At 45.4% G+C, this 16143-nt stretch overlaps 1 protein-coding gene across 4 annotated transcripts in view; it reads right to left on the bottom strand.

Annotated features, from left to right (window-relative positions):
• The window catches only part of RP9 (RP9 pre-mRNA splicing factor), an 80865-nt gene extending 67788 nt beyond the window's left edge, over positions 1-13077 (bottom strand). The window contains exons 1-4 of one of the 4 annotated variants that reach the window (XM_068236587.1): positions 12853-13077; positions 11196-11260; positions 8204-8401; positions 3052-3082 (exon numbers count right to left, since the gene is read on the bottom strand). In XM_068236587.1, the coding sequence (XP_068092688.1) occupies positions 3052-3082; positions 8204-8364 (192 nt within the window). In that variant the 5' untranslated portion in view covers positions 8365-8401; positions 11196-11260; positions 12853-13077. The remainder of the gene's footprint in view (positions 1-3051; positions 3083-8203; positions 8402-11195; positions 11261-12852) is intronic. The other 3 variants (XM_068236589.1, XM_068236591.1, XM_068236590.1) reach the window with 3 other exon arrangements.
• Between the last annotated feature and the right edge of the window lie 3066 nt (positions 13078-16143).

The following is a 16143-nucleotide window of genomic DNA, read 5'->3' as shown; positions in this document are numbered from 1 at the left end:
ATGAGATACGGCTTGGGCCAGTACAACAGAGTAACCAAGCAGCTCGGGGTGACGGTTTTGGGTCAGCCTGAGCTGCTTGGTTACTGTATTGTACTGGTTCAAGCCCTATCCCATAGATTTTTCCTTTTAAAATAATGCCAGTTGCCAGACTCTCCTGCTGATCTTGTGTCTCTAATACTTTTAGCCACAGCCCCTTAACAAGCATGCAGATCAGGTGCTCTGACTGAAGTCAGACTGGATTAGCTGCATGCTTGTTTCAGGTGTGCGATTTAGCCACTACTGCAGCCAAAGAGATCAGCAGGACTGCCAAGCAATTGGTATTGTTTAAAAGGAAACATTCATATCCCTCTCAGTTAAGGTTTCCTTTAACGACAAACCGTAACCAAGAATTGAACTTGTACTGATGCTTACCACTCCCCCCCTCCTCTGCCCGTAATTGCCCTCTGGCACCATCTTCCTGTCGGCCACCACTGCGCTTGCACTGGCACGTCTGCACGCGTTGCCATGCGTAGAGCAATGATGCCATGCGCAGAGCGCTCTCGGCCGCGGTTTCGTACTTTAGAACACGTCTAGCCGGACCAGTGCCGACGTAGTGATGCTCAAGCCAGCCAACCGGAGGACTGTGCCGGAGGGCAATTACAGGCAGTGGAATGGGCAGACTGGGGGAGGGGTGACCCTGGTGAGCATCAGGACTGCTCACCATACATGCCTGCACCCCCCTTTTCTCATATTCATTTGGGCTCTGGTATCCTTAAACTGTGTTTGTGCAGAATCCTTCCAGCTATGGGAGTTGTACTGGGGCGGTGGGCACAGCCAGGACCATACATGCATCGTGGCCTGCAACTCGGCTGGATCGCAGACTCCACTGCAGTGCAACAAAGAGGACCGGACCGACATGGAGGGTGCTAACCGACTAGAGGGGGCTGGAGGAAAGCCCCAGGTAAGTATATGTATGCATTACATAAAGAAAATCCTGAGATCTCTTATGAGGAGACAAAGTTGTCCAAAACCGATTACTAAGAGGTTCAGAACTGTCAGAATAATACTAACTAATGTTGGTGACAGCTACATAGGAAGAAAGTAATTTACACTGCAAAACTCAGATAGCCAGCAGCTAACACAACGTACCAAAATAAATGAGACAGTCGGTACCACGTATCCAACAGGCATGTGGGTTATGCCCCTCTGCCGGCTTTAAGGACAATCTCCTAGAGGGGTCCCTACGTTAACGTTGGATACATTCGCATCCTACACATGCAACGGGTGTGTCCACAATTGGACATGTCCGATATAGGAAAAAAATCCTGAGAACAAACTTACCTGAGATTGCCCACAGGGCCATCAGCCTCTAACCTCATAGGGTGCAGCCTGTAGTTCTGTAACCATCACAAACTGCAGACAAGTGTAATGCATTTTGAATTTGAGCAGGTCATTTATTACTTGAATTACTGCTGTGCTGGAGTAGTAAAGCTTCCAGAACCCAAACTGGAAGGTGTCATATGTTTTTATCTGTTAGCCTGCCCTTTGGTTTGCAATTGTCTTTTTACCATTTTTTGACAAAAAAAAAAAAAATGCAGTTTTTACAACTGGTCTGTAGTTTGCCCCAGATTCAGAGGTCAATGGGTTTATTTAGGAGCCGTTTGAAGTCCAGCTTACATAGTTACATAGTTATTTGGGTTAAAAAAAAAAAAAAGACGTCCGTCCATTGAGTTTCACCAGAGAACAAAGTACAACACCAGACCGCTCCCTCACATATCCCTGTTGATCCAGAAGAAGGCGAAAAACCCTTACAAGGCATGGTCCAATTAGCTCCAAAAGGTAAAAAAAAATTCCTTCCCGACTCCAGATGGCAATCAGATAAAATCCCTGGATCAACATCAATGGGCATTACCTAGTAATTATAGCCATGGATGTCTTTCAACGTAAGGAAAGCATCTAAACCCCCTTTAAATGCAGGTATATAATTTGCCATAACTACTTCCTGTGGCAATGCATTCCACATCTTAATCACTCAATTAACTCAACTTAATTAACTTTTACGAACCCTTTCCTAAATAAATGGCTAGCACGTTTTTCCTCCATGCGCAGATCATGTCCTCTAGTCCTTTGAGAAGGCCTAGGGACAAAAAAAAACTCATCCGCCAAGCTTTTATATTGTCCTCTGATGTATTTATACATGTTAATTAAAGCGTCTTTTCTCTAGACTGGATAAACCCAGTTTATCTAACCTTTCTTGGTAAGCGAGACCTTCCATCCCACGTATCAATTTTGTTGCTCGTTTCTGCACCTGCTCTAAAACTGCAATATCTTTCCTGTAATGTGGTGCACAAAATTGAATTCCACATTCCAGATGTGGCCTTACTAGAGAGTTAAACAGGAGCAATATTATGCTAGCATCTCGAGTTTTTATTTCATTTTTAATTCATCCCAAAATGTTATCTTTAGATGCAGCTGCTTGGCATTGAATACGATTATTTAACTTGTTGTCGATGAGTACTCCTAAGTCCTTCTCCAAGCTTGATGTCCCCAACTGCATCCCATTTATTTTGTATGGTGCTAGATCATTGGTACAACCAAAATGCATGACTTTACATTTTTTTAACATTGAATTTCATCTTCTTTGGTGCCTCTGGGTGCCTGTATGCAAGGCCTTAGATAACTGCCTACTTCTAGTGTATTTTGTGGTAGTTGTAATTAATGCTTGCACAGATGGCTTACACTCAAGGAAGAGGGTGGTAACTAAAGTTAAGCCACACCTCTCCCCAGCTATGTCCTCTCCTGCTCTGGTCACATTTCCTGACATTGTGTCAGGGCCGGATAGAGGTAGCAGGGGACTGGAAGAAAAGACCAGGTATTCAAGTCTATAAGTCTCACCCAACTTCAGGAATAAAGCACTAGAGAGAGCAGACAACACTGTTGATGTGATAAAGCAACATTTGTTTGTAGCCTGACAACTAACTGATGTACAGCAATCGACTCCAGGGTTGCTTTAATTCCGCAATACAGGTGCACCATACATTACATCACCACAAAGCCATACTATAACAATACCTTAATCAATCCAGGAGGAGGTTTCTCATAGCTGAAATGAAAGAAACATTTTTAAAAAAAATGTTAACAGTGAAGAAATGAAATACCAACTATAAACCATATTTAAAAGCCCAGAATCAGCCTTGTGATTGAGATGGAGCTTGGATAGACTGAACAGCTATCTGTGAGCTTCCCAAATACCTCCTCCTATCCCATCCCCACCCAGATGATGTAATTAGGGAACAGTTGGTAGAGGGCACCAGCCAGTCTTTCACTGAGAACACAGATGTTCCTGCCCGGCCACATCCTCGCTACTAAGAGAGATTCTTTATTTGTAGCCAGCAATGCAATACTGCAGCTCTGCACAGTCTCATACAGCCCTGTCTAGTTCTTCTCTGCTCAGAGTGCAATAAAGCATTTACCTTTCTTTGATACAAGTGGGATGTGGATGTGAGTGTGTGTTTAACCTTCCTGGCGGTAACCCCGGGCCAATTTGTATAATTTTTTTTTTTTTGCAACACGCAGCTAGCACTTTGCTAGCTGCGTGTGCACTCCGATCGCCGCCTCTCCGCGCCGATTAGCCGCCGGCCGCCCCGCCCCCCCAGACCCTGTGCGCTGCCTGGCCAATCAGTGCCAGGCAGCGCTGAGGGGTGGATCGGGACTCCCTTTGACGCCACGACGTGGCGACGGGGGAAGCCCTCTAGGCTCCTGATCGCAGCTCGCCGGAGTAGATCGAAGCGGGAGGGGGGGGGGGAGGGGGGGATGCCGCTGCACAGCGGCTATCATGTAGCGAGCCCTGGGCTCGCTACATGATTAAAAAAAAAAAATTAAAAAAAAACAAACACTGCTGCGCTGTCCCTTGGCGGTTTTTAATAGACCGCCAGGAGGGTTAAAGTGAACCCAAGACAATCCTGGGACTGAGAAACAGATACTTACCTAAGAAGAGGGAAGCCTCTGGATCCTGTAGAGGCTCCGTGTCTCCCATGCCCCTGCTGACGCTCGCTGGGACCCTCTGGAAGATCTGGGCTGCACGCCTCTTCAGGTACGAGCGCGGACGTGCTGCACTGGCGCTAGTACAGCTGGGCCTGCACAGTGGCATGGGGCAGCTCCGCCTTACTACACAGGTGGGGCAATACGTGAGCAGGCCCAGTACAACTGCATTTTTACATAAAGAGACGTGCGACCAAACTTATCAGATTTCTTGGGGGGAGGGGTCTGCAAGCGGTCCAGAGGCTTCCTTCTTCTGAGGTAAGTGTCTTGCTTTCTAAACTCTAGTACAGGGAGTGTACAGGGTTATTTTAGCTCAGACTTTGTTGATGGGGAAAAAGCAAATGCCCAGACTATGTTTACAGTTATGAGATAAACGAGCAGAGATATGGTGGATGTTTAGGACCAGTTCAGGAGGGCATATGAACCAGTAGCATGGCATCTTGCTGAAATGTTTCTCTGCTAGTCAGCAGAAAAGCATTGGTCAACCTGCGGGTGGTTTCCCAGCACGTTTTTACTCCCGGCGCGCTTAGTGGATTCTGACTGCTGTATGTACTGACCAGGACGAAACGAGACAACGGACAACCGGTTAGAAAGCTGCATTTGCACAAACGTTGTTTAACAACCGCGCTTGAACAAAGTCACAGCTGTCATTTATTGCCTGTTATTGCGCCCTTCTGAACAGGCCATTACCTGTAGGAATGTGTAGTTGGATGCAAAGGAAGAGGCTTGGGTCGATATGGCCACCCTGCTTTCAGGGCCATTATAAGCAGTCAGGGAAACCGATTCCGGGGACTTCAACCACGAGCAGGTGTGATGTGTGGTAACCAGTGGTTACCGAGACTCTCTGCTAGCTCGGGCTGAAAGACTCTGGGTTCCCCCAGCCAAAAATGAGAAGCAGATGAAGCAATATCTAGTGATGTACTGTAATCTTTATCTTCCTAACCGTAAGTTTTAAAATTAACTACAATATAATGTGACAACAAATAAAATCATTTTATAAAAGTTAAATGTATTAATGAGGAACTGTAGTGAAAATGACAATGATTAAAATAGCTTATTTTTTTTACAATATTAATTTGTAGACTATTTAGTCAGTGTGTGCCTATCATAAAATGTAACTCTCCCTGATTTACATTCTGAAATATATCACTGGTGGCAACATCTTGAGTTCTGCCAGGTGATCAGTACGGAATGTTCAATTACTGAGTTGTTCTGTGCACAGATGGTGATGGTGCTTGCTTGGCAGTTGGAAAAAGCTGTTATTTCCCACAATGAAAATAAGGTTCACAGACAGCAAACTGTCAGGACCATGGTCAAGGCATCACACTGTGGGAGGGGTTTCACCACAATATAAACCAAACAGACCTACCTGATGATCTATTTGAGAAAAGTTTAAGTTTTCTCACAGGAAAAGGGGTATTGGCTACTGGATGGGATGATGTTCAATTCTTGGTTAAAGGATACCCAAAGTGACGTGTGACATGATGAGATAGACGTGTGTGTACAGTGCCTAGCACACACATAACTATGCTGTGTTCCTTTTATTCTTTCTCTGCCTGAAAGCGTTAAATATCAGGTATGTAAGTGGCTGACTCAGTCCTGACTCAGACAGGAAGTGACTACAGTGTGACCCTCACTGATAAGAAATTGCCCTTTTTACCTCTTTCTTGCTCTCAGAAGCCATTTTCTGCTAGGAAAGTGTTTTATAGTTGGAATTTCTCATCAGTGAGGGTCACACTGTAGTCACTTCCTGTCTGAGTCAGGACTGAGTCAGCCACTTACATACCTGATATTTAATTATTTCAGGCAGAGAAAGAAAAAAGGTACACAGCATAGTTATTTGTGTGCTAGGCACTGTACATACACATGTCTATCTCATCATGTCACATGTCACTTCGGGTATCCTTTAAAGTTCCTCTAAAAGTTTTGTCTCTGGGGCAGCTCAGGCAGTGCCCTGGTGAGAGACACTTGAGCTAGGCTAAACACCTTCCTACACCCTCCCTGATGTGTTTAAAATGAGATGAAAAAAGTTCAGTAAGCTGTGGTTTCTTACTGCAGGAAAAAAGCAGCACATTGAATGCCAAAGTCCTTTGAGATTAATCACATTAAAGTAAACCTGAGAGTTTTGCTGCGCCATCTGGATCCTCCACAATTCACCCCAGAAAGTCCTTCAGTTGGGGCCAGTCAGTGCAGGCGCAGTTCAGCCATGCGCACTCCCCCATCATACTCCAATGGCGGGAAGCAGTCTGCGCCGCCAGGAGCTTGACGGGGTGCACACATATCCTGGATCTTTCGCAATTGGCAGAACGATCCCGGACGTGGAAGCACAATGGGGGAGTGCGCGGGCAAACTGCAATGCATGGGCGATTCACCGGGATCGATTGCGGAAGATACAGGAGGCGGCGGAGGACGGCGAGGGAGCAATCAGCCTGGAGGAAGCCCCAGATATGTATACATTTTCTCTCCTAGCCTATCACAGGTACAAGTTAAGGGTACGTTTCCACTGTGCTCAGCATGCATCTTGTGAGACGCGATGCCAACACAGCTGTCAAGCGTTTCGCAGCCGAATCTTTCTAGCCGCACTATGCACAGCTATGGGATTCGGATAAGTTATGCGAGATTATGCTGCATGCCGTCATATTTTTTCCCGCCCACAAATTCGGATGCTCTGTGTTAAGTTCTATAAGCTGCCAAATCCCGTCCGAATTCGTGGGCGGGGGAATCGGCCCGTTTTCACACAAGTGGAACCCTATCCTAAAGGATACATGAGGCTTAATTGATAATGATATAAGGACAGACTTGCCCACACCTGCCCATGAAATGACCTTTGATTCAATTACTCTGAGCCCCTGAAATAAAGGGATTGTATTAAAATGTTTTAGTTGCCTCACATTTTTATGCAATTGTTTTGTTCACCCCACTGTAACCACTTAAGGACCAGGGGATTTTTGTTAGATCTGTGCTGCGTGGGCTCTCCAGCCCGCAGCACAGATCGTGATTTAGCCTGGGCGACCAGACTTCCCCCCCCTTTTTTCCCCACTAGGGGGATGTCCTGCTGGGGGGGTCTGATCGCCGCCGCTCTGTTGTGCCTTGCGGGGGGGCTCCTCAAAGCCCCCCTCCGCAGCGATTTCCGCCCTCCCTCTCCCTCTCGCTGTGGGCGGCACAGGACGGAGATCAGTTCTGTGCCGCCTCTTATAGGCTTCAGCCTATCAGATGCCGGATGATTGCGAGATATGCAGATGAAGTCTGTTAAACAAGGTGTGTATGAGGATCTGCAGATCTCATAGACTATGAATGCATTTTGCAGGAATGGATCTTTTGCAGGAACAGGTCTTTTGCAGATAATGATCTTTTGAATGTGTACGGTCATCTTTGTGTACAGCATCTTGCAAAGATTTTATCTGATGGGGAGTGCAGCTCCATAGAATAGACTGTGTAGAGTATGGCTCTCATACTACATGGAATGGGGTAAAATTGGTCTGTGATCTTGCCTTTTCCAAAGACTTTTATCTCAAGTGTGTATGCAGCATAACTTTTCAGTTAAAATTCACTGTGGAAATGTAAAGAACCAAAATGAGAAAAAAAAAAAGTTGTCTCTGTCCAAATATTTATGGACCTAACTATCTGTAAGGCTACTTGCAGACCAAGACGTTGCATTAGGTGCCACGTTAAGGTCGCATAACGTGCACCTGACGCATCGTATGGTGCTGCAAGAGAGGATGGTAGCGTGAGCCGCGTTAGGCGGCTCTATCCTTATAAGGTCTCCCAGAGTGCCGCTGATTGGCCGGCGGGACCACGTGATGCGGAGCGAGACACTCCGCATCACGTGGTCCCGCCGGCCAATCAGCGGCCGCCAGTGCAGTGAATATTAAGTAGTCATGTGCGCGGCTACTGTAGCTGGCTCTCCCCGCCTCCTCTCCGCCCCCCACTGCGCATGTGCAAACAGTCTAACGCGGCTATAGCCGCTCTAACGCCGTAGCATGCTGCACTTTCCCGACAACGTGCAGCGTTACATGTAACGCAACGTGGGCTGTGTGAACAGCCCACTTGTGTTACATTGCTGTGTGTTGGGGGAGCGTTACAGGCGCCTGTAACGTCCCTGTGTGGAAGCAGCCTAAATGATTTTTACCTTTCCGTGCAGTTTTTTTTGGCAGCATCACTTTATTAAACTATGCATACTTACAAAATCTCTACATGTTTGATCTTCTGAATTTCATGGGAATTATGGCCACTGCCACTTCTCTTCCTTTTCCTGTCACTGTGGTCTTCTTTAGAGTGACGGCTGCTACTGCAGTGCGCAGGACTTCTGTCCGGCGACTTTTCCTTTCTTTCTCTGTGGGACATTCTTGTACTTCTGAGATGCTCTTTCACATTAATGATACTTAGATAGTCAAGCACCGTAAATAGGAAAGAAGAATTTGATCAGAACAAAGACAAATACCGGATACTCTATCACTACATAATGGTCTGCTGACACTTTTCTAAACAAAAACAATTATTCACTGCTACATACAGTGATATGCAAATGTCTGTAAATCCATGACCACATAATATTTCAGACATAGGCCTCAATTTACTAAGCATTACCGCATTCGGCAATGCAGGAAAAAGCTGATTATACTGATCACCTTGCCAAATTCCAATTCACTAAACTTATTACCGCAATCAAAATTAAAACGACCAACTAGAGAGACTTGTGCGATAAATACATCAAGAAATGTCAAGAAAATGCATTCCACAAAGATTAAAGCATTCTTTAAATCAAGTAAAAGTGCTTGGTATTCATCTCGCGCTCTGACCAGCCCGTAACTCACAACATCCATGCGGTAAAAGTTGACAGATGTAGCAGACAGCCAATAGGGAGAGCCAGACAGCCTTTCTCTCCCAATTTTATCCAATACTCTGGAGGGCGGGATATCGGAATGGCAGAGCAGGAGGAGACATTTCAAAAAGGCTTTACTGCATCCCTTCAGATATGCATACCTGTATACTAATACACAGAAGAGCTCTCTCTAGTTGGTATAGATGCACATCTAAAGGGATGCAATGGGCAGAAAAATGACTCATGCACAGACTTGCTAGAAAAGACTGCGGCTAGGCTCACAGTGGTCAGTTGCAAAACGCACAAGTCAAAATGTGTGAGAACTACAATGAAGACTGGACATAGACTTTAATATAAAGTCTGCATGCAGCGAGTTAGAATAACGCAACCCGTTACTGTGAACAGGCCCATAGAATTGTATGGGCAGTTAGTTGACATGCAGAATTATTCTGCAATGCAACTGACCACCGTGAACAGGGCCTCATACCTTGCTGCCTGACCTTCTCCACAACTGGCGAGACTACTAAACAAGGCTTAGTTAACTGAAGCATGATTTTTTTTTTGTGTGTGTGTGTGTGTTTTTTTCTGTATTTTACAAAACTTTTACCCCATGTGAGAAATCTTAGTGAATTTGGGGGAAAAAAAAAAGTGCAAAATACCAAATGCGGTATTTTACCGACCTAAATTATTTTTACCAAACTGCCTTTAGTGAACTGGGGCCAATGTGTCTCCATAACAGTACTCACAATTATGATGCTTGCCAACGTAATTCCCCCATCACAGTGACCCCCATTGATCTAGTGCGCCCCCAAGCACAGAGATCTACGGTTTATGAAACCTCCGACTCCAGGTACCCAAAATGGCTCCGACGTATAATACCAGGTATTTGGTACAAAAATCATCCAACTCCCGACTCCTCAGTTTATCAAACCACCGACTCCAAGTACCCAAAATTGCTCAGACTCCTCGACTTCACAGCCCTTGGGATGAATGCTAATTTGAAGTTTACAGCAATTTCTTTGTTTTACAGGAAGCAGGATTCCGCTGGGTAGAAACTGACCTTTGAATTAATCAACTGTCAATCATTAAAGTACACCTCAAGGGAAAAAAGGGTTAAAAGACAAGACTTATTGTTACTTAGCTGACCTCCTGCCTCCGAGAGCCAAGCTCAGTGCACAGTAGCCTTGGCAGCTGCATAATTCAAAATTAACTGGATCTGTGCATGCCCAGGATGATGCCGACCACGGCTGCGGAAGCATTTACAGAAACAAGTGCTGTAATAACAGCGCAGGAGATTTGGGCGAAGCTGGCATCACCATAGATCGTAATAGGAATTAAGGCTATAGTGGCACACAGTGAGTAACTTCGGCGTCGTCAGAAAACAGAGCAGAAGTTACTGTTAAATAGTAATTAACGCCGCCGGGACTTGTGCCGAAGCAGGGTAAGCCGTATATTGGCTGTATCCTGCGCTCAAGTCTCCCAGCGGCAATTTCATATGTATGCTTACAGAAAGGGCATACAAATGGGTTGTGCATTCACTCTCAACATTCCAAACGGAGGCTACAAAGGCTAGACAGAGGGGTAGGCTGGTCACAGTAAGGAGATTGGAGGTGGCAGGATAGTCTAAAACATCACTTAAGGTAAGTATATCTTTTAAGCCTGGCAATCAAAGGCCAACTGAAGTGAGAGGTATATGAAGGCTGCCATATTTATTTCCTTTTAAACAATGACAGTTGCCTGGCAGCCCTGTTGGTCTATTTGGCTGCAGTAGTGTCTGAATCACACCAGAAACAAGCATGCAGCTAATCTTGTCAGATCTGACAATAATGTCAGAAACATCTGAACTCCTGCATGCTTGTTCATGGTCTATGCCTACAAAAATTAGAGGCAGAGGATAAGCAGGACAGCCAAGCAATCTGCATGGTTTAAAAAGAAATAAATATGGCAGCACCCATATGCCTCTTGTTACAGTTGTCCTTTAAGGACTGTCTCAAACAATATAGAATACAGAAGGAGCCCGCACAGGTCACCTAAAGATCTGGCACGCAGGATCTCTGGCGACGTCCAACCAACCACCCTATTGTTCTCCTCCTCACCCTGCTGCATGCCACTCCATGGTGTGCTGCGTGTCATACCCCCTCCCTCCCCCAGTAATAGACACTTTGCTAGCCTAGTGGTTAGAGGTAGCCTAGTCTGTCCAGTAGTTGACCCTGAACTGTTGCCCGAGAGACTGATTCGCGATCCATGTGGGTAACAGTACTCGCACGCGTGTATGAGGGTTTAATCTTGCAAAACCGATTAGCCCCATGCAAACTTCCAGTTTGGCCCAGAGGTGGTAATGGCTGATACACACCATGCAATTTCCCCTCAGAGCGATGGCTCGATCGATAATGTCCGGCATGTCCGATCTGCATCTGTCTGAGAAATGGATCGATTTTGAGATTAGTACTGCAGAAAAGTGATCTTTTTCTAAATCAAAAGCAGATCAAAAATATAGTGTGTATAGGAGGCTCGTGATGTCCCCTAAAGATCTGTCGCGCAGGATCTCTATGTGCTGTGTGTTGCCCCTCCTCTCCCTTCCAAAGTAACAGGTGCTTTGCTAGTGTAGAGGTTAGGCCGCATTCTCACTTGAGCCTTTTCAGCTTCCCCTTTGCTGATTGCCAGCAATCAGCAAAGCGCTGCAGCACAAGTAATCCTTAGGGATTACTCACACTGCGGCGATTGTGGTGCGTTTGGGATTTCCGCCAATTACAAACGTGATGCATGCACTATTTTCCCGGTGACTGCGTTGCAATTATTCACTGGAATGAGAATCGCAAAACGCAATCACAGAAAACCAGGAATTGCTAGGCACTTGCAAAAGTGATTTGCGATTCTGTGTCTGAACAGGGCCTTAGAGGAAGCCTGGTTTGTCCAGCAGTTGGCCCGAGAGATTGAGTCAAGACCCATGTGAGTAACAGTACCCGCACGCATGTAGGAGGCTTTAAAGAGAACCTGTACTGAGTAAAAATATTTAAAATAAACACGAAGTAACTTCAAATGAACATTACATAGTTACCTTGCCATCAGTTCCTCTCAGAAGCTCACCAGTTTCCTCTGACAATAATCCCATCCAGTTCTGACAATATTTTGTCAGATCTGAAATATATCAGTTGTTGTCAGTAAAATATCAGTTGCTGTCAGTTATAGCTGAGAGGAAAACTGATGTACCAGGTAATGTCCATGTTTCCCTATGGTTCAAGTGGGCGATGTTACAGATTAACTGTGTGCTGACCAGAAAGCTGTTATGGGTACAGGTCATTTTCAAAATGGAGGCCGGAAAATTCCCTTGATCACAGTGAATAAACAGGATGCGGGAGAGGAGAAAGACACCGAGGAGTAGACTACATGGAAGGTAAGTATGACTTGTGTATGCTTATTTTGACTTTTAAATTTTCAGTTCAGGTTTTCTTTAAGCTTGCAAAACTGATTATCCCCATGCAAACTTCAGTTCAGCCCAGAGTTGGTAATGGCTGATACACACCATACAATTTTCCTGTCAGATCAACGGCTCAATTAATAATTTCTGGCATGTCTGATCTGCATCTGCTCGAGAAAAGGGATCGATTTCGTGAAGGGGTACGATACCAGTACTGCACAAAATCGGCCTCTCTCAATCGGAAGCAGATAAGACATTCCAGAAAATATCAATCGAGCTGTCAATCTGACAGGAAAAAAAACAACAGGAATCTTATCAGTTTGTTTAGGATGTCCAATAGTGGAGTGCACGTATGTAAGGGCATATATGATGTAAGAACAAGAAAAAAAAAGTCCCTTTGAGACTCATCTTGATAATATTAATATAATATACAATGAACTACAACAGCTGGTGGAAGACTTGTGCATGGCATGCTGCTGCATAGACATATATACCATTACGTATTTCTTTCCCAACACGGTTTACATGGCAGTGCACTGAGCTGGATACATACAACACGGCTGTTTAGTTTACAGTTTATGTCAAAACAAACCTTGCACATACTTTCCTTTGCGCACAGCTCTAGTGGCCAAACACACGCTGTACGAGGAAGGCGGCGGACGATGCAATCTTCCCAAAACACTAACGTCGCAAGAGGTCTACCACTGAATGTCCGTCAGCAACTTTGCAGCAGCCATTTTTCTGTAGACAACGAACCATTATGCTTTGTACGTCCTACTCCGCAAAAATGGCTTCTAGCTCCTGGGATGCAAACAAGAACGAAAGGAAAGGCATACACACCGTGTAAAACAGTAATCAGCTCCCCTGCTGGCCATTTACGGAACTGTACGTGGGATATAGTTCTGTATTGTTCGTTTCTTATGTGAATGTGATGTTCAACCTTATTTGGAATTTGATTGCTAACTTGATTGAGATCTGTCCTGCCTCCATATACAGACAAGAAGAGAGACAAATCACTCCAAGAGTGACACGAAGAGACTCAAACAAAACATTTTTAGTGGAGTAAAAAAGTAAGAATCCATTGAGGCAAGGTACTTAATGGAATGTTGCGTAGCGTAGCGACTTCATGGGAACATCTTAACAGAGAAACACCGTAAGGCTCCCTGCACACTGCAAATCCGATTTGCAATTCCAATTTTGATTCTGATATGCAATTCCGATTTTCCCTGAATGCTAGCAACAGTAAAACGCAGAAAAAAATGCAGCATACAGTAACGATTATAAATCGTAATCGGATGTAAAAAAACTATTAAAAATCAAATTAAACCTAATAGTAAGGGCCTGTTTCCACTAGTGCAGTTCTAGGTGCAAATCTGCAGCGTTACCACACTGGCGAGAGGATGGGGAAACGCTGCCTATCTTTTCAATGGCTTTGCTGTCCAGATCGCATTGCTATGAGATTTCTGCAGCACTCACCCAAATCCCTATAGCCGTACATGGTACGTCTTAGCGTTTCAGGCTGCATCCTTATTGCACAAGAGGAGCCACAGCCAAATCAGAAATGGCCGCAGCTCCTAGTGGAAATCGGCTTTTGATCTACGGAACGCTCATGCCGGTTTCACACCGGAAACTGGCATTCTTGCAATGCTAAAAATAGACTTTGGGAATTACTGTGGTAATGTGCGGTAATTTCACTCCTGGCTGCAAGCCAAGCAGGAAAGTGAGGTTCTCTAGCATTCACTACCTGTGGCCGAAATTCTAATTGCGCAGAAGTGTATTGTAAAAATACGCGTGCACATTGACTGCAATGCGGACACGGATTTTTTAATTTTTTTTTTAAACTGCATTGCCATAGACTTAGGCCCCTGTTCACACTTGCGTTTTGGCATGCAAACGGACCGGATCCGGATCGTATCAGGACCTGATCCGGATTGGAACCGTACGCATCTGGATCTGGTCCGTTTGCATCAGGACTGCTTCAGGCTGCCATCCGGATCCGTGGGGGGAAAAAAAATACCTTAAAATTTGTTGGGGTCTGCAGAAGGTGCACCTGGTGCACCTGTAGAATCAGGTCCTCCGCTGTAGGCCTCACCTCCACCTCCGACATACTGCCAAAACAGCTCCAGCACGTGTGTCACTGCTGCTCCACTCCAGACATGCTGGGCCCATGTGTCCCCATCCGAAATGGCCGCTATAAATCCTCATAGGAAGTGGGGTAGAACGTCCGGTGTTGTCTCCAGTGTGTTCTGTGCTTCCTTTCCCATTGGTTTTCTTTATCCGGATGGTGCAGTCAGGCTCCGGTCCGGGTGCGTGGGCCGGATGAGCCGGACCAAAAAATAGCGCATATTGGAAAAGTGTCCGGAGTCCGGATCCGGTACGGCTCCGTACTGTACGGAACGGACGCGTGTGAACGTCCGCATAGCCTTTGCATTGCTATGCGGAACGTACGTTCCGTTTGTACAGTATACGGTCCGGATCCGATCAGGCGGATCCGGACAGGGAACGCTAATGTGAACCGGGCCTTACATAACTTCTGGTCGCCACGCAAGCTAGCCTTCAACAAGCTGTTGCCCGTGCGTCAAATTAGAGACTTCAGGCCCATTGCATCACACCACGCCAGATATGAAATGCCCCATAGACTTTCATTGGTGTAGGCTAGCGTTACCCTGCAGCAAAAAAGGGTAACGCAACGAGACACCCAACACACTGCATGCAGAGCATTACTGCATAATGCGCGCATTTACAGAGGCCTTGAAGCATACTTTTCATTGTATGCCACCTAAAGGTTGCATAACACACACAGTTCCCAGGGACAGGAAATGTATCAATGGATAGAGAGATGGCAACCCTCACTCTTCCCAAAAATGTTATCAGAAGGCAATTCCCCCACCAACCAAAAAAAAATAAAAAATATCTCAATCCTCTGATATCCAAACTTTCTTTTTTCTATTCCAGTGTTGGGCTTTACCACATCATGATCAAGAACGGATAAAAGATTGCCCAATCGGTTCCACCCCACTTGGCACTTAGATATATACAAAACGAATCACACAGGGTTTTTAAAGGAACAGCATCAGTCTTGAATTCTTCATAAATATTGTGTCATATTGATTGCAGTCGAATAGACAGGGTATCCAATCCCAACACCAACAAATGCCTGACACGTGTTTCACGGCCCAAGGCCACTTCCTCAGAGGCAAACAAGTGCGTTCAGTCGAGATAGGCCGAACAATCCATCAAACAGATAATAATGAATCTTGAATTTACAAAAGTGGCACCGCTGTTCGGAGAAGATAATCCGTCCACTATGTTGAAATTCCTCAGGGGGTAGCAATGTTTTGCCACCTACTTGCAAACATTTAAAAAGAAATGTACTCCAGGTTTACCAGCCAGACCACATAAGTGGTTCTTGCTAACTTCATCAGAATTTGTGGAATATATTCTTAATATCACATATGGACCGGCTTCACTTATTTTCTGGAAGAGCTGATGAGAATTTTTTCTCATGCTTACTGGCCTATGAGCCTGAATCATGAGCACATTACATAAGAGAGTTAAGCTGGTACACACTTTCAGTTATGATTGGCCAATCGCTGGCCAACTTTAACACCTCCATGAAATGTGGGAGCTTACCTGCACAATCTGTTCATAGTATTATATATCTGTTCACCCTCATACTACCCAGAGGTGGTAAAATTAGTCAGTGATTGGCCAATCATAATTGAAAGTGTGTAGCAGGCTGAAAGGGACACTGAGGAGTACCCGAATTTAAAAGACTGCACTTACCTGGGGCTTCCTCCAGCCCACTGCAGGCCGCAAAGTCCCCCGGCATCCTCCTGGCTCCTTTTCTTAAACCACTCATGCGCAGTACTGTCACGCCGGC

The sequence above is a fragment of the Hyperolius riggenbachi genome, chromosome 5, assembly GCF_040937935.1.
Source record: "Hyperolius riggenbachi isolate aHypRig1 chromosome 5, aHypRig1.pri, whole genome shotgun sequence".
Classification (NCBI taxonomy): Eukaryota; Metazoa; Chordata; class Amphibia; order Anura; family Hyperoliidae; genus Hyperolius; species Hyperolius riggenbachi.
This window is presented reverse-complemented; position numbering and strand designations above follow the sequence as displayed.